Source organism: Leptopilina boulardi, unplaced genomic scaffold (assembly GCF_019393585.1).
Source record: "Leptopilina boulardi isolate dan_hultmark-lab unplaced genomic scaffold, ZJU_Lbou_2.1 LbouV2_310, whole genome shotgun sequence".
Taxonomy (NCBI): domain Eukaryota; kingdom Metazoa; phylum Arthropoda; class Insecta; order Hymenoptera; family Figitidae; genus Leptopilina; species Leptopilina boulardi.
This window is the reverse complement of record NW_026137875.1, coordinates 4,461,477-4,480,393: the sequence shown is the minus strand read 5'-3', so window position 1 is coordinate 4,480,393 and position 18,917 is coordinate 4,461,477. Positions and strand designations below refer to the sequence as shown.

At 26.8% G+C, this 18,917-nt stretch overlaps 2 protein-coding genes across 4 annotated transcripts in view; one reads left to right on the top strand and one right to left on the bottom strand.

Annotated features, from left to right (window-relative positions):
- LOC127283628 (serine proteinase stubble-like) overlaps positions 1 to 13,979 on the top strand; it is a 112,872-nt gene extending 98,893 nt beyond the window's left edge. For both annotated transcript variants that reach the window (XM_051308620.1, XM_051308619.1), the window contains exons 5-9: positions 663 to 939; positions 4,322 to 4,767; positions 8,021 to 8,318; positions 9,390 to 9,515; positions 11,354 to 13,979. In XM_051308620.1, coding sequence (XP_051164577.1) covers positions 663 to 939; positions 4,322 to 4,767; positions 8,021 to 8,318; positions 9,390 to 9,515; positions 11,354 to 11,512 — 1,306 coding nt within the window. In that variant the 3' untranslated portion in view covers positions 11,513 to 13,979. The remainder of the gene's footprint in view (positions 1 to 662; positions 940 to 4,321; positions 4,768 to 8,020; positions 8,319 to 9,389; positions 9,516 to 11,353) is intronic.
- A 995-nt stretch (positions 13,980 to 14,974) lies between these two features.
- The window catches only part of LOC127283630 (uncharacterized), a 31,469-nt gene continuing 27,526 nt past the window's right edge, over positions 14,975 to 18,917 (bottom strand). For both annotated transcript variants that reach the window (XM_051308621.1, XM_051308622.1), the window contains exon 9: positions 14,975 to 15,687. In XM_051308621.1, the coding sequence (XP_051164578.1) occupies positions 15,548 to 15,687 (140 nt within the window). In that variant the 3' untranslated portion in view covers positions 14,975 to 15,547. The remainder of the gene's footprint in view (positions 15,688 to 18,917) is intronic.

The window sequence follows — 18,917 nt, the reverse complement described above, 5'->3', positions numbered from 1 at the left end:
TTACAGAAAAATTCAATAATAAATAAATATCTTAATTATATTATATTAACTTCACCTATGTTAAAGAACTTCTGTCAATTATTTTCGAAAGTTACAGACTTTGAACAATGAAAAATATCATAATTCGAAAAATGTTTTTACAATTCACTTAGAAAGTTCGTAAGTTATAAAATCTTACGTCTTAAGAAGTTTATTAGAAAGAAATGTTCGAATGTAAGTACTATTATTAAACTTTAAGAGAGTCTGTCTTTTATTAAAAAAGATCTAGCTAAAAATGTTGACAATTTTGATTATATATATATCGTAAATTATTATTGATACTTTCTAATAATCTTTTCATATTAAAAAAAGGATTTTCTATATTAAACGCAACACGTAGAAACCGAAGGCAGATTATTTATTGTTTTCTAAGACAACGAAATCCATTAAGCCGGAGTTTCAGTTTAAACAAAAAGAATAATTTCACTAAAATTTATATAACTGATAGTTATTGAGAGAATAATAAAAGTTTTGTGGAATCTTAAAAAAGATACTAAAAGCATTATAAACTTTGTGCATATCTCAAAGTGGATGTAGATTTAAGCATATTTTAGTGAACTTCATCTTTCCGTACACAGTCGCATGTCTCAAAAAGCAACACTTAAAGCTTCCTTTCATTGTAGCGCAGCCGGATCTGTACCACAAACAGCACACTGGCAAGTAACCACCGAACCTGCATTTATAACAAAAAACCAAAAGCCATCGTCCATCAAACCAATCACAACAATATTTGAAGCAACACGACCTGGTGGTTCAAGCTCTTATTTTTGGTCTGACAGTAGTTGGACACCACCGAGACCATCCATGAAGCCACACTGGACAGATCATCCAAATTTGATGCAAAATGGTCCTGAGAATTTTCCCCAAAAACCAAGTTTCAAACCAACAGAAATGCAAGAGGTAAGTTCCTGCATGGGGTGAAATTTTTATTACAATCCTTTGTACAAATATGTTTCTAGTAACAAAAATGAATATTCTTATAATACTATTATTAGTGTCAAAAAATTAAGCTTACGGAGTTTTAAGATAAAGTATTATAGCCAAGGTTAGAGTCCAGCTAAAATCATCTAGACCCCGTTGCTCGATGATTTTACAAAAATCTGAAATTAATATATAATATTCTAGTATACAATTTCATTATTAATCAAGGTTTTATGAGGCTGGCTACACCGAGAGCCAATCAGGAGGGTTAAATTTAATCATCTAGCGTACTAAACAATTGGGCTAAATTTTTCGTCGGCGCAGAATGTTTGTGTATTGTGTACATCTGCGACCATGGTTGTAATAGTGACAGGTTAGAAATGTTCGCTGGCTTTGGCGACCACGTGATCGCCTTTTCTAACCTTACTTTTCTAATTTGTCGCTATCGCAACCATATTCGCAGATGTACACAAACATTTTGCGTAGACGCAAAATTTAGCCCACTTGTTTAGTACGCCAGAGGATTAAATTTAACCCTCCTGATTGGCTCTCGGTGTAGTCAGCCTCTATATATTGCTGAAAGTGTTTAAGTTTTTTTAAAATAATTTTTTTTAATATATTTTTAATAATACATATTCACATAATATACCTAATAAATAAGTGTAATTTGTTTGAAAATTACTCACCTAAATGTTTAAAAAGAGATTTTTCGGTTTCGTATAGTGTTAAACCTTTCTTTTTCTTTTACGAATATCTTTGTTAGGGACGGAATTTCCGTAAATTTTTATAATTTTTTTTTTTATTATTTATTATAAAACAATAATTGTTATTCAAATATTTATAATATCAAACGCAACACACATTATTATTCTGATTGTGAATATTTAATTATTGTTCCGAAATTATTTAATAATTACAATGTCAAAAGTCTTTTCTTATAAATTATTTACAAATGAATCGTTATTTCGCAAATGAGTTACAAAATAATAACATGAACTAAATTATCATTATATTAATTAAATGGGGGTCTTCAATATATAAGAATTACTAAATCCATTTGGAAGATTAGATAATATTAATGAAAATCATAAAGTAGAGCAGGTGATTGAATGTATCACGACACAATTAAAAATGCAACTTAGCTGAAGTTGCATGGAAACAAGGAGTTGTTGGTTGCAAAATCAACCCTCTCACTACATGAACATAGTGTGATCATTGTTACCAATTTTATTGTTTAAAGTAGTTTAAATAGTCTTCTCAATCAATCAGTAAGTGAAGCAGGTGTTATTTTGTTATTCCCGCAGAGCGGATGTAGTGTTTATTCCCGCAAAAAGGCGGATGATTATATATTTTGTTGATCCCACTAAGAGTGGTTGAGTTTAATAATTTTTCCCCGCCGTCAGGGTTGATTTTGATTATTATTATAAAAAGTGCAAGTGCCATAAAAATATAAAAAAAATAAATAATAATTAATGGAAAGCATTGAGTAATTCATATTAAATAAAGTATAGAAAAGAAGACTTCCGCATTCAAGCATCAAGTGACAAACACAAGTATAAAACTAATCCGATACTTTTCTGGTCTGCTTATAATTATTATTATTATTATTTTGATGAGTTTCTTTAATAATTGCTTTTGTTGAAACAATTTATTTTTAAAGAAATTAAATACACATTTACACAAATCACACATACACAATTCATAAAAAATTGTTGATATTTAAAAATCAAAGTTGCATTTTTGAAATAAAATCATTTTTGTTTGGATTCACTTTGATAAAAAGTGAAGTTATTATTTGTGAGACTTGACGTAAGTCAATTGTTATATCTAATATGGTGAACAAATTTTTCAAGAAATAATGGTTTTTCGTAAAAGTATCTAAAGTTTTTTGGGTCCGGAAATTACGAATCTGAAAGTCAGTTTTTAACTTTTTTTTTATTAAATCTATTACCAAACTCGAGAATTTTCCCCTGACAAAGGGAAATTTTTTTTGCAATTTTCAAATAAAGGGAAATACATATAGTTAATTCCTCGACTGAATGACCTGAATTTTTTTACCTCCCTCTTCCCTTGAAAATACTTGATATAGCAATACTTTCCAATTTCAATCAACGAATGACATTCGATAACTTCTTTTTCTCGCACACTGACCATTTACGGTAGAGGACGAGTACGAGAAAATCTATATACTTCCGCGTGAAAAGCATTTGGTTCTTTTTTTTTCATCTTTCAAGGTCGTTCGCTTCATATAGCTTCATTAACGTTTATTCGCAAATATTCCACAAATTCAACTTTCTATGTATATCATATTATTATAACGTTACAGGATCATTGGTTTCAACACAAAAAAGTAAAGACGGATCTTTGTTGCACTTCTTATATCATGCGGGAGATATTAATGCCTTTCTCTCTATGTGCAAATGTCGGCGAGTAAAAAGCAACAAATGGCAAATCAGAAAAGGCATTAATGTCTCCAACCTCGAGGGAGATTAAGAGTTTTTTTTTCTTGCTCACTTCTCTTGAGAGATATTGAATTTTTCGCAAACCTTCCAAGCAATTCCATAACTTTCTATCATTCTGCTCGTAAAGAATAGGTTCAATGAGGAAAAGTGTGCTTCATTATTTTATCTTTCCAGCAATTGTGAGAAATCATTCTTTTTAGGCTTTTTCTTTGAAGATCTTAATGAGGAGGTTTTAACATCCGTTGCGGGTATATATTATCTTATGGTTTTTCTTCTTTTATACATTAATTTTACTTTCACATTTTTCTTGTGTTGGTTTTTTGAAATTTTACTTAATAATTTTTATATTTCTCTTTTCTTTAGTTTTTATATTTACATCAATTATGATAATAACATTCACTTCAATAATTGTAGTCACTATCGTACACTGAGAGACATTGTATTTGAAACATTACAATTTTTATATTAAAGTTTAATATGGTGTTACATATAAGTAATATAAATACAGGGAGAGTTCTAATCAAAAATTCCCGTTACCGACATTTACCGACACTTTCAGCCCAGACTCAAACCACTTATCTCAGACTTAAACCACAAATTCGTGAAAGAGGCTGAGGGTTAATGAGAGAGTTAAAAGGGTAAGGGGGGTGTTAAAACAATTGCCACTTTTATTGACATATCTCCAACATTCTTAATAAAGCATAAAATATTTCGTCTACAAAGAATGTTTAATCCAATTGATTACAATTTCATTTTCTATATATTGATAATACTTCCGTTTGTGGTTGTATATCATCGTGAAGTTTGGCACAAAATGCGTCAATGAATAATTTATTTCTAAAATTGATGACTAAATAAATAGATAATAAATATTATAATGAGCACATGTCTCTTTGCAGAGCGATTATCATAATAAGCCTTTTGGTGCAGCACATTTTATTACAACATCCTACAATGAAACACCGACAAAACCGCGTCCTACGAAAAAAACAACTACGACTACCACCACAACCACAACAACGACGACAACCACAACTCAAAGACCTTCAACGACGACTTCGTCAACGACCACATTAGAAAAACTTCCGGAAACACCTATAAGAACCGGATCTGTTTTGACTATACCGGCAGCATCCGAAAGTCGAGATATGCAATGTGGTATACCGCCTCTATTTCCAAGACCGGAAACGCGAATTGTTGGCGGAAAAGACGCTGCATTTGGAAGATGGCCCTGGCAAGTTTCGGTAAGAAGAACCTCGTTTTTTGGATTCTCCAGTACACATCGTTGTGGAGGTGCTGTTCTCAATGAAAATTGGATTGCCACTGCTGGACATTGTGTTGACGAGTGAGTACTACCAAATTTTTTTTCTCCATAATTAATCGAAAGATTACAATAACTATTTCTTTTTTTTTATATCTCTTTTCATTGAAAATATAAATATTATTAGAAAAAAATTAATTAATTAAATACAAATATTATTTCCAGTAAAGATATTAATTTTTTTTTATTAAAAATAGTATGTAGAAATTTTGTTGAAAAATATAGCTTTTTTAAAAATTACACTTCACTGAAGTTCACAACGTTTATGATCAACGATTAAAAATAAAAAATATTAATAACAAACATTTCTAGGCCTTTTTAACAGTTAGTATAGATAAGGGCTAAATTAATAGACAAAACATGTAAAAAAAAAAACTCCCGCACTAATAATTCTATATATGATAATACAGATATCTACTTTATCATATAAACATCTACTTCATCGGCAAGAAATGTTTAACTATAACCTTAAAAATTTTAATACTTAATATAGAAATTCCACCATGGAATTTCATTACTATGAAATTTATCATAAGTTGTACAACACCATGGAACTTGTAACAATTTTAAAATTTTCAAAACAAATTTTTAAATTTTCACATTTTATAATCCATTTTAAACCAAATAAGAATTTTAATGTGATCAAGTTTTATGTAACTTATACCAATAACTAATAAACTTTAGTGTATTTATTATATTCCAACTTTGTTTGGTTTAGTACTAAATTATAAAAAGATGTCGCTAAGTCGGGTCTTCAAATTGTCACGTTTCATTATATAATAAAAATTATTCTTCAAAAGGTGCAAATATTTGAAATCCTTTCAAAATTTAGGTATTATTTATAAGGATTTAAAAAGATAAACTTTTAGTATCATGAATTACTATATTTATGTAAAGGATCGCTATCCTAATCCTGTCATAAAGTACCCTTATTAAGGTACGATGTACGTTACGGTACATCTGAATCATAAAACTTCTAGAAACTCAAAATATGCTATTTTTATTCGTGAATATTCGTAAATTGTCGGTAATATTCGTGATTTTCACAGTTTTGTAAGGTCTTCGTTTTCACACATTCTTTTGCAAAGACAGTTGTCATTTCGTCGGCACCCAACATAGATCCAAATAAATACATTTAAAACAGAGTGAAGTTCATTTATTCAGTCTATCACTTAAAATAAGGGATAAAATAACATTTATTTTATCTCAAAATTTCTGCTACATATAAATTAATAAAATTAAAGAGAATTTAATTTATTACGAATTAGCAGAAATTATTTATCGAGGAATTGAAAAGAATTGAAAATTTTTAATTCTTCTGAATTCCGTTTCTGCCCAATTCTTTTGTATCCACCTTGGGTACTCGAAAATAATGCCAGTTGAATTCTTTTTAATTCCGTTTTAAAATTTTGTGCAGTAAAAAATTTGACGGTTCGAAAATTTGAACTTTCGATTTTCAATATCGGAACCAAACAATTACTGTTCTACGCAGCTGTATTAACTGAACTGTAGTTATTTGATTTTAAACGTACTTACTTCAGAGTATTACAGAATTGAGTTTCAGGTATAACTGAATTATTTAGTCCTAATACTTATTCAGCATTTTGGAAATTAAAAGAATTAAAAAATTAGAGAAATATTAAAACGGAATGGATAGGAATTGAGTTTCAAGCAATCTTAGTCTCAAGAAGGAATACCTAGGAATTGGACACAAACAGAATTCAAAAAAATACTATCCTTTTCAATGGAAAGTTAAAAATTTTTAATTCTTTTGAATTCTCACTTCTTACTAGGAAGTTTTTTATTATTCAAAATTATTAGTTTATTATTAAATTTTATTGAATAATAAGTTAATAGCCGAAACATGTAACAAAAAGAAATTGATTTGAACAATAAACGAACATCCACTAACTGTTAAAAAAACCCTTGAAATGTTTATATTATTAAAATGAAAAAAAAGCCAGTTCCAAAAAAACTTTCAAATAAAAAATTATTTTTCACAAAAAAATTATAACAATTTGCATAGAAAAAATATTGTTTCTTCTAAATCGTTGATCATAAACGTTATGAACTTTACTGAGCTAAAATTACCGTAACCGGAAAACATTTTTCAAAATTTTTGAATTACTTACTAAAATTAAATAATCTGTTCAAAAATTTAGAAAATAATTTTAAAAAAATAAATTTAATTAAATTCTTGTTTAATTATTTAATACGTTTTTTAATTTCAAAGAAAACAATATAATAATTAAAGGAAGTTAAAATTGAAGATGATTCTGATAATTGTCAATAATTTTTTTCAATCAAGTTAATTGTCTAATTATATATATATATATATATGATTGCAGCAAAATTAACAATCGTCATTGAATGGCAGGTTATAATAATTGTAATTATATTTTTAACTATGATAATTCTGAAAATGTTGTTAAATTTAATGATAATAATACCAATCATTTTTTCTCGTCACTCACGTTTGAAGAGAAAAACAATTTTACAATTCTGATTGAAAATGATATTATTTTAACAATTTATTTACTTCTTTAAACACGGGATTTTTTATTTATTCTTCATTTTAACGTTAAGATAATTAAAAAATAATGTTGTATATGATTTCCCCTATAATTTATTGTACATCCTTTTAACTAAAAAGCTCTAATTTCCATCATTTCCATATGTATAGTCAATCAAATTATCCTTGAAAGCAAACAAAAAAGAATTCGAGATGAAAAAAAAATTGCTACTTCCTAGCTGCATATATTTTTTTTCCTCCATTTATTTTTCACCTTTTTCTTTTTATACTCTTCCTGAGATTGATTTAATGACACTTTGTATACCTTCGTTATTTATCGTTTACTTGTTTCTGTCCTATTTTTTTTTCTTGTGTCATCTTCTCAATTTTCTTTGACAAAGTATTTATTTCCTTCATTACTTTATCGTCCGTTAATGTTTCTTTAAAGGACGTACTCTTCATTTTCCGCTTCTCTCAACTGTAATTTTTTTATCGCCAAGATAACTTAAAACATCTTCCAAATAATTTCATTATCCTCGTATTTTTCACTCATAACGACATTTTTCCCGCTTGTTGTCAATTACTTTAATCTCTTGACAAAAAAAATTTTTCAATTACATAAAATTGCAGCTATTGAAATAAACTTCTTTTAAAATTTAATTTAGAATTATTATTAAAAATTAAATTTATACTGTTAAGAAAATCCGAAAGAAAATTAATTAATTAGGTTCAGTACTAATGAAGAAAAAAATTTTTTTTTCACAGTTTACTAATATCCCAAATTCGAATTCGAGTGGGAGAATACGATTTTTCATCTGTCCAAGAACGACTTCCATATGTGGAACGAAGTATAAGTAAAAAAGTCGTGCATCCAAAATACAATTTCTTCACATTTGAATATGACCTTGCACTAGTAAGACTCGAGAGTCCATTAACCTTTGCTGCACATATTTCTCCGATTTGTTTACCTGCCGCTGATGAATTACTAATTGGAGAAAATGCCACTGTTACGGGATGGGGAAGACTTAGCGAAGGTGGAACTTTACCCTCAGTCTTACAAGAGGTAAATTACTTTTGAAAGAAACATTGCAAATTATACTATTTCAAGCATTTAACATTAATTTCAACATTAAAATGAAAATTACAACAATTATATATATAAATCTAAAGAATAAAAATTAAATTCAAACCATTAAAATTTTAATTAAAACGTAATGAAAATACATTAAATGTAAATAATTAAAAATGAATTAAAAGTCATTAAAACATAAATTTAAAAAATATATTTAAATAATAAAGGATACAAAATTATTATAAAATTACTATAATTAAACGTCATTTAATTATTTAGAACTTTTTATTTATTTAAGTTAAATTAACTTCTACGGGTTCACAAACAAATGCTCATTATTTAAAATTCATTAGAATGAAATATTTTTTTTTTATTTTTTATGGGCGTAAGGGTCTTATCAATAATTTTTTATTGTGTTCACCCAGAGTTAATTACAACGCAATATATAGCTTCCAATCAACTGAGACCGTAGTAAATCCTACAAGATCCGGTTTATGCAAAAAACTACTGATCTAGAGAAGAATGACTCGAAAAAAATAATTACAGAATTTATAAAATAATTAACAGAAAAACAATTAAATCAACAGTGTCAATTTTTTTATATTGCTTTCTTAACGTTTTCATATTATTAAACATTTTATATAACCGCGTTTTTTTACCTATAAGAGAGTTATCGTAACGCACGCGCAGTTGCGTTTACATACAGTCATTGGCAACTCTGGTAAACTGCTTCGAGAAGTGAGCTATTTATAGCTGGGGCATGACTTTTATAGCATTCTATTCGGGTGGGGGTAACCTGCGCGCGCATCTTGTCTGTGGTGGGGAAGCTCATGCACTGCTCGTGCGATGAGTTCATACGCTGGAAATTGATCGATTTTCAAACGAGATACGTTATATTTAAATTATTAAAATTAAATCTTAATTGTTGAAATTAATTTGAAGCTAAAACGTTTCGTTGACTAGTTTTGTCATCAATTAAATATAAACGAATATTGTTTAAATTATAATTAGTATATTTGCAAAAATAAATTACCAATTTTCATTTATTATTCCACTTTTCAGGTGTCTGTTCCAATTGTTAGTAACGATAGATGTAAATCAATGTTTCTTAAAGCTGGAAGACACGAATTTATACCTGACATTTTCCTGTGTGCCGGATACGAAACAGGAGGTCAAGATTCGTGTCAAGTAAGTAATAAAATCCTTTTTTTAAATATAATTATTAAAAAAAGATGTAATAATTAAATGAATTAATCGTTGTTATTGAGTACGTCATTTACAATATAATATTTGATATAAAATATTCCCAACACATTGTTTTTGATTATTAAAGTATAATATTAGAAATTACAGAAATATTTCTAAAATAGTTTTAAGAAATATTCATATAAAAAAATATTACTGTAGAATATTGTTAATGAAATATATAGAAGAAAAATTTTTTTTTTTCATGAATATTACAAAATTTTTTTTGGAAAATATTGTAAAAATATTATTGTGAAGCCCCGTAAGACGGAGATATTTCCCTCATGAAGGGAAAATTCGTTCACCGATAAATTTATTTCTAATTAGCTTTCAAATAAAGTTTGATACTTCTATTAACAAAGACAAATGTTGTCTTCGTTAATAGAAGTTTACAAAACTTTATTTTAAAGCTAGTTAGAAGCAGATTTATTAGTGAGTGAATTTACATTACTTGTGTGAAAACGGTACTGCAATAATTTTCTTTATTCCTATGTGACATTTTCAAAAAATCTATTTTTTTGCCTATTTCGAATATACAATATCTTAGAAATATCGTGTAAAAGTTTTAGACCGATATTCGGACAAATGAAAATTCTATCAATTAGAAATTCTGTTAAGGCCAGGTCCAAGTGAGGCAGCGCCATCTACATTGAAACTAAAATTTTGGAAAATTTTCAACAGCCTTTTCTTGAAAACAAGATGGTAAAATGCTTTTTCCTTTATGGATAATTGATTATTGGCAAGATATACACCAGCTAAAACTTTTTTTGAGTTAAAATAATAAAAAAAATTTCATGTCAATAAATTAAATATGAGCACTTTTTTCACAAAAACTGTAACAGTACTTTCTCAGAAATTACAATCAAAAATGCAATTTCCATTTGGAAAATTAATAAACGCTAAAAAATACACGACCTAAGATTTACCAATCACGAAAATAACAAAACAAAATTTTATTAAATATTTAACATATTGATAATGCTTTACTGATTGTGACAGCCCTTTGGTAGATTATGTATTTCAGGTGGTTAGCAACAGCGCCAATCTCCTCCTTTCGGCAAAACTGCGAAACGTCTGGTGACATATATAACTTGCCAAACGGCTGTAATAATGAGTAAAATATGTTATGTTAAAATAGTTTTTTTTTGTTATTTTCGTGATTTAATTAATTGACATGAAATTTTTTTTATTAAATAATAATAATAATAATAATTCAAACAAATGAAAATTCATCTGAAAGAAAATTCTATGCAATTAAATTCTACCCAAATAGAAATTCTTTAAAATGCCTATTATGTTAAATGAAAATTCAAGCAAATAAAAATTCAAACAAATAAAAATTCTGCGAAGTGTATTTTCGGTTATATAAAAATTCTGTAATATAGAAAATCGTTTTGATATGAAAATTCTGCAAAATACTAATTCGAACAAATAAAAATTCGAATTAAAAATAATTATGACAAATGAAATTCCATATAATGAAAATTTTAACTAATGATTTTTAGAACATATTCATGCGTCCTGAATATTTTTATGAAATATTTTTAAAACCATTTGCTTACAATTGAAACTCTTAATAAATTTTCCTTAACTCTAAAATTGTTGAAATCTACTAAGATAATAATTAATAATAATAAATTTGAAAAAAAATAATCTCTCTAAATTTGAATTAGTAAAAATTTCTACTAACTTCTTGAAATTAGTTAAAACTTTTATTAATTTAAATTTAAAGAGAATAATATTAAAACAAACATTTTTCTAATTCAATTCACGATTTTCAGGGCGATTCTGGAGGTCCTTTGCAAGTTCGAGGAAAGGATGGTCGCTACTTCCTCGCTGGCATTATTTCCTGGGGAATTGGATGCGCAGAAGCCAATTTACCCGGTGTTTGCACTAGGATCTCGAAATTCGTTCCATGGATTATTGCCAATGTTGGCTGATCATTTTCGATCATTATACATTTACTGACAATCATCAAATATCAAACTTTTTCATAGAATTTCACTGACCCTAAAAATAATCACGTAAATTTATTTGCACATTTTTTTAAAATTTTTTCAAATTACATTTCACTAAAAAAAAATTCGCTAAGAAAGAATTGATAACAAATTTTATTAATTCATTTTTCAAATTTACCTGGTGGTAAAGAAATGAATATCAATTTTCTTAATCCTCTTTTCAATTTAGCTACGGGAAAAGAAGTGAATTTTCTTAATGCATTTTTTTCAATTTAATTGTTAATTAAAAATTGAATTTTTAAAAACAATTTTTCATTGTATTTTTTTATAATTTTTATTTTCAAATTTTCTTTATAATACTTTTTTGGATATAGTTCCGAATAGCACATACCTCCAAAATAGTAAACACGGCCTTCGGCCGCGTAAGGTACTGCTCGCTTCTCTTTTTAAGAAATCTTGGGGAGAGGGGGTGGATGTGTCCGAAAGTAATTTGCAGAAATTGTGGGGTGGAGTCTACAGCAGCGGTAAACGCAAAATAGTAAACACGGCCTTCGGCCGCGTAAGGTACTGCTCGCTTTTCTTTTTAAAAAAACCTTGGCGAGAGGGGGTGGATATGGCCGAAAGTATTTTCGTCTAAAAATTTTTTTGAAATTTTGTGTTTTTTAAGAATAAAACGCAAAAAACCATGATTTTATGGTGTTTTTTATGGTTTTTACCATGATAATTAAATTTCCGCCAATTTTCACTATGATTTTCGTAATCAGCGCACCAAATTACGTAGGGATACCAAGTTTTATCGAAATCAGAGGTATGTGCTATTCGGAACTGCACCCACTTTTTTTTACAACTCCCATTGAAATTATACAAAAAATGGTATAATCAATTTTTGTTGATCGAGACAAATTTCGCGAACAAACGACACGACTGATGAAAATACATTGTCGATTATTATTATTATTTTTTTTTTTAATTTTACATAACACGATATTAGAATAATACCGATTTTTGTTTAATTCGCTTTAGTTGAGATCATATAAAATATTGCATTGCTCAATAATAATATTGATGCGAAAATGGTCGATTATTGAATGAACGTTTAAGATCATAACGATACGTTTTTTTTTATAGGCATATGACGCTGATGAATATCACTGTAAATATATATTAGCTTTACTTTTTTAAATTAATTAATAATAAACACTTCAAGTGATTCAATTGTTTATAAATTTTCGTGATTGTACAATTTTAAATCATTTTTTTTATCACAGTTCATTGTCAAAAAAGCTGTCTGTAAAAAAAAATAATTAGAACAAAATTAATTAACTTGGTAGTTAAATGGTGAACAAATTTGAACAATTTGAAAAAAACAATTGTTCATATTTAAAAATTCGTTAGAAAAGTTATTAATTTTCAAAACTTTTTTCCCCCAATTAAGAAAAATTTCTTTATAATTATGATTATTATCAAAAAATTTTTTCAAGAAAATATAAAATGAAAATAATATGTATTATCGGGATAATATTTCCTTTTTTGAAAATATTCAACGAAAAATGAGTTTAACAGAATTTTTTTTTTTGAAAAATTGAAATAAGATCACGAAACTGATTGATCTGTGCCAAGACGTATCTAATTCGAGGCGCAGAAATGTATTTATATATTATACATATAAATACGTATAAAATAAATAAATAATATATTCGCATAGCGTTTACTATTTAGGTGAAATGAAATAAGAAAGTCCTCTCTTGTGACTTGCATAAAAATCTCCTTTAAATGTACAGAATTAGAATTTTAAATTTCTGATAACATCTTTCCATGAAAAGAAAATATTTTTTCTTCTTTTTTATCCTATTTATTTACTTTTTATTTTTATAGAATTAATTTTTTTTTTGTTATTTAATTTTTATCATTTTTTTTTTTATACTTTTGTTACTTTTGTGATATTTTAATTTTTTTAGAATTAATTTTTCTTTACTTTTCTTTATTTGTTGTTTTTTTTTAATAAATTTTTTTAGCTGGCGCGTTAAATTTAAATTAAAATTCAATAATAGTTTTTTATCGGTGAATTTAAAATTCTTTATACTGTCCAGCAATAAGTTTTGTAAATGCTAAAATCTTGCCCTGAGACATAATATCCGTTTTTATGTCATTGTTGTGGATAATTTTTTCAATTTCTCTCATCTCATCGAGAATCTCCGAAGACGCAGAATTGATTCGTAGTTTGCGATTTTATAATTATTCTTCTTTTATGTTATCATATATTTTTTTTTTTTTATTTGCACGAATTTTGTACAGAGCACAATAATGTATATGTGCAGTTGACATATAGAGACTCTTACTTTTATAAATATAATTATAAATATATATATATATATAATAATTGTTTATAGATAATAGCCTTATTATTTATAATTATTGTGAAATAAATACAAATTTATTACTTTTCAAATTTCTTTTATTAAATTTTTATTTATAAAAAAAATGTTCTTTACACTTTTGTATATCTTTAGATTTTATTATGAATACAAAAACTTTACAAAAATTCTTAATTGTTAATGAAATTAAAAAATTACTGTGTATATTAATTTTAAACATACTTTATTCAATTCATGTAATTAATTCTATTTTTATTAATATTATTTCTAATGTCTTTCGACATTTAATATTTCAATTTTTTCTAATTTTTCTAATTGAATCGTGAATTTTGAAAAGTGCTCAACTCGAAAAAGCGTGTCATTTTCGCATAACAATCGATAGTGAAAATGACTTTTTAGGTTTTTTGAGTTAATCCCTTTTCAAAATTCACGATTCAATTAATATTATCGATAGATAAATTATGTTTTGAGATAAAAAATTTTTTTTATTATTATAAGAAAATTTAAAAAAAAACTCAAAAAAATTTGTTTAAAATAATCAAATAAAATTGCTAAACAGTTAATTAAACTTTTGGTTGAATCAACAAAAATTTTATTTGGCACAATCAAATTCTTTTTTCGTTTGAAGAATTTTTAATTTTTTCAAAAAATTTATCAATATAAATAAATTTTTAATATTTTCTTAAAAAAAAAAAAAAAATACAAAAGTTTATTTAGATTAAAAGAATATTAATATTTGATTTAAAAAAATATATATTTAAACTTGCTAAACTTGCTTTTAATGTAGCAAAAAAAATTGAGCTTTTCAATTATTCTGCAATTTAAAATATAAATTTTCTATAAAATTATAATGTACATAAAAAATATAAGATTACACTGTAATAAATTTGACTTAAATAATCGGTTATTTCACTATTATCAAATAAATATTTAGTTGAATAAAATTATTTTTATTTGAATTAAGTCAATTTTATTTAAATTAATAATTCATGTATATTTAAAACAGATTCCATTTAATTAACTTAAATAATAATAATAATAATAATAATAAATAGCAATTTTTCTTCTTGCTTTGTAAAATAATAATAATAATGATAATAATAATAATAATAAAATAAATAAATAATACAATAAAATAATAACAAAAAACAATTATTTAATACAAATAAATATTTATTTGATAATAGTTAAGTAATGAATTATTGGAATCAAATAATTTTTTTTCAGTGACGCTCCACGAGGAAAGGGACCTTAAAGGCAAAAATTTTAGGTTATGTTTAGTGATAGTTTTAGCTTGATTAAACGTTCATTTTTAATAATAGAAAATCAAAATCTGTTTCTATTGAATATTTTGGATCCAATGAAGACAAACATCAGTGGTTTGTATTAAAAGTTTGTGTATTTTCACTCCAAAATTCACAAACATAACCTAAATTTTTTTTGTATCCAAGTTTCCTTTTCTCTTTATATTAAAAAAGCTTGCAAATTAGTTTACCAAAAAAAAAAAAAAAAAAAAAATTAATTAAATTAATAATAATATTTATAGTCACAGATTTTGATATGAAAAATATCTGGCGAAATTTTTTTTTTTCACGGATTTAATATATTATATTATTATATATAAATATATTGACATTTTAAACTATAATATCCTTGAGTTGAGAGGATCGTCAATGCGACCAGCAATTAGAGTAGCTGTAGTTTCAGTATCGATGATAAAGTAAAGAAACGGATGTTCAGCAACAAAGGATACAGGACCAGCCCTTTCTAGAAGACCATTTCCTATGACAAGTCGAAAGTATCAATTATATTAGATCCGTTATTATGAAATACAAGAAAGAAGAAAAATATTAATGATTGCATTGGAAGCTCACTTTAGCAAAACAGTAAATACATTTTAAAGTATACTCTTATGCTATCATTAGCGTATAGTTACTGTGGAAGAATAACATGATTACTGTTATTACATGATTTCTTATTACTGATATACTTGTATCTAAATCTACATTAAGTGTGCAATTGAACATAGGATATAGAGAAGAGAGAGAGAGAGAGAAGGAAGGCTTATACGACTTTACTGTTTTTCGTCTTGAAAAACTTGTCTGATTATTGATTTAGTTTAAAACGAACTATTTCAGCTTGTTAGAGTTGTTAATAAGTATAACTGTTTCGAAATCATTGTCTAAAGAGCTTTCTCTACTTTCTAGAGATGATAGTAAGTTTTTTCTTCCTGTTTTCGAATATATATATTTATAAAAAAAAAATGCAAATAGAGTTTTCAGTTCAATTTAACATGACGATTAAAATTAATTAATTTAATTAGTTAATTAATTTTATTATTTTAAAAAAAAAATTAATAAAAGTAGTATAAAATAAAAATGGTAATTTTTTTTAAAAATAAATTACAAATTTAATGTACTATCATTATCAAAGTTGATTAATAATTGATTTTAAATTTTCTTTTTTAATTATTTTATCTTTTACGAAACTTTTTATACCACTTTTTTGTTAAACTCAACATGTATTTTTAGTAAATTGACTACTAAAGTGGAGAAAAAGACGAAATTTTTTGGAGGGTGTCAAGCTATCTAAAAAGTATTAAAATTATTCTGATTTATAATAAAATACGTTTTTGAGAATCTTTGGATTTTCAAAAACAATTTTTTTTCAAAATTTTTTACTGTCACGTTTTTGAGAATTTAATTAATAAAGTTGCATATTTTTACATGGACTCTTATGGAGAGTACACTGTCAAGTACATTATTAAGAGAAAATGAAAAAAAATGTCAAACTTTTTTTTCAAAAAACCTACTGTCGTGAAGTTTGAAATTTCTAGAATTTTTAGGAATAAAAATTAAATAGGTCGACTGATTCAATTTTGAGAAATATAATAAAAAACTGGGTATGTGGGCAAAGGACGTTTTTTTGTGGTTTGAAACTTTCTCTGAAATAAAAAATGATTTCGTGTTAAAATTTTGGAAAAATGATTTTGTTTGGTACAAGGAATCTCGCTGTTCTACTCATTTACCCATAACTTAACGCAAAAATAATAAAAATAAAGCAATAAATAGTAAAATAATGTATTATATCATAGTTCATTCAGCGGCCACTTGCTCGAATTGGCGCTGTTTACTGAAGCACTGATACACTCAAGTAACGTCTGTGTATGCGCCGCCATCTTTGTTTTCATTTTCGTTGAAAAATGACACTTTTTAAACTTCATTTTTTAATAATTTAACTCAAAATTATGTATTTTTCGGAAAAAAGCGAGATTCCTTGAACTCAAATCTAATATCCCTAAAAATTTTAGGCAAAAATCTTTTTTCATTTTAGAGTAAAATGTATACTACCAAAACACATTTTCCCATACTAGGTCACGTGGAAGGTTCCCACATACCCTTAAGAGTGTCGAACGGTCTCGAACATTGATTTTAAGGCTAGGTCCAAGTGAGGCAGCGCCATCTACATTGAAACTAAAATTTTGGAAAATTTTCAACAGCCTTTTCTTGAAAACAAGATGGTAAAATGCTTTTTCCTTTATGGATAATTGATTATTGGCAAGATATACACCAGCTAAAACTTTTTTTGAGTTAAAATAATAAAAAAAATTTCATGTCAATAAATTAAATATGAGAACTTTTTTCACAAAAACTGTAACAGTACTTTCTCAGAAATTACAATCAAAAATGCAATTTCCATTTGGAAAATTAATAAACGCTAAAAAATACACGACCTAAGATTTACCAATCACGAAAATAAGAAAAAAAAATTTTATTAAATATTTAACATATTGATACTGCTTTACTGATTGTGACAGCCCTTTGGTAGATTATGTATTTCAGGTGGTTAGCAACAGCGCCAATCACCTCCTTTCGGCAAAACTGCGAAACGTCTGGTGACATATATAACCTGCCAAACGGCTGTCATAATGAGTAAAATATGTTATGTTAAAATACTTTTTTTTTTGTTATTTTCGTGATTGGTAAATCTTAGGTCGTGTATTTTTTAGCGTTTATTAATTTTCCAAATGGAAATTGCATTTTTGATTGTAATTTCTGAGAAAGTACTGTTACAGTTTTTGTGAAAAAAGTGCTCATATTTAATTTATTGACATGAAATTTTTTTTATTATTTTAACTCAAAAAAAGTTTTAGCTGGTGTATATCTTGCCAATAATCAATTATCCATAAAGGAAAAAGCATTTTACCATTTTGTTTTCAAGAAAAGGCTGTTGAAAATTTTCCAAAATTTTAGTTTCAATGTAGATGGCGCTGCCTCACTTGGACCTGGCCTTAAAACACTTTTTTCTCGAAACATGGACAGTTTTTATAAAATTAGCAAATGTACCAAGAATTCTTATCTTATAAATTTCCTAAATCTTAAAGATTGTCCGAATCCATTTAAAACCGCTATTGCAAAATTGGAAATAGGAAAGTAATAAATATAATGACAGTTACGACTTTTTGCTATCTGCATGTTTCTGCCATCTGACGGGAACAGGACTTAATAAGCCTGTAACCTGTAATTATATTACTTTCCTATTTTCAATTTTGCAATCGCGTTTTTGCATGAATTCTGAAAATCTTTTGTATTTAGAAAATTAATAACATAAGAATCCTTGATGAGACGCTTGCTTATGTCGAAAAGCCAATACGTCGAACTGACAAAATGTCGAAAAGCCAATACGTCGAACTGACAATACATCGAACAGACAAAATGTCGAAATCCATAACCTCGAAAAGCCAAGACGTCGAACGGTCAAAATGTCGAAAAGCCAAGACGTCGACACGAAGTAGTATAAGGAGTCCCCACTATGCAAAATGAATATGTACCGAGTTTCCCGACAGCCTTTCAATTTGGTAGGTTAGCGATACTAGCGCGATTACCGGGGAAATTGTTGCAACTCAACTGGATAATGGCGGAAATGTATGTTTTGTGATGATTCGTATCTGCTCGTGAAGAGTCGAGTGCAGACGACAAATCTGTCACAAACATACATTTCCGCCATTATCC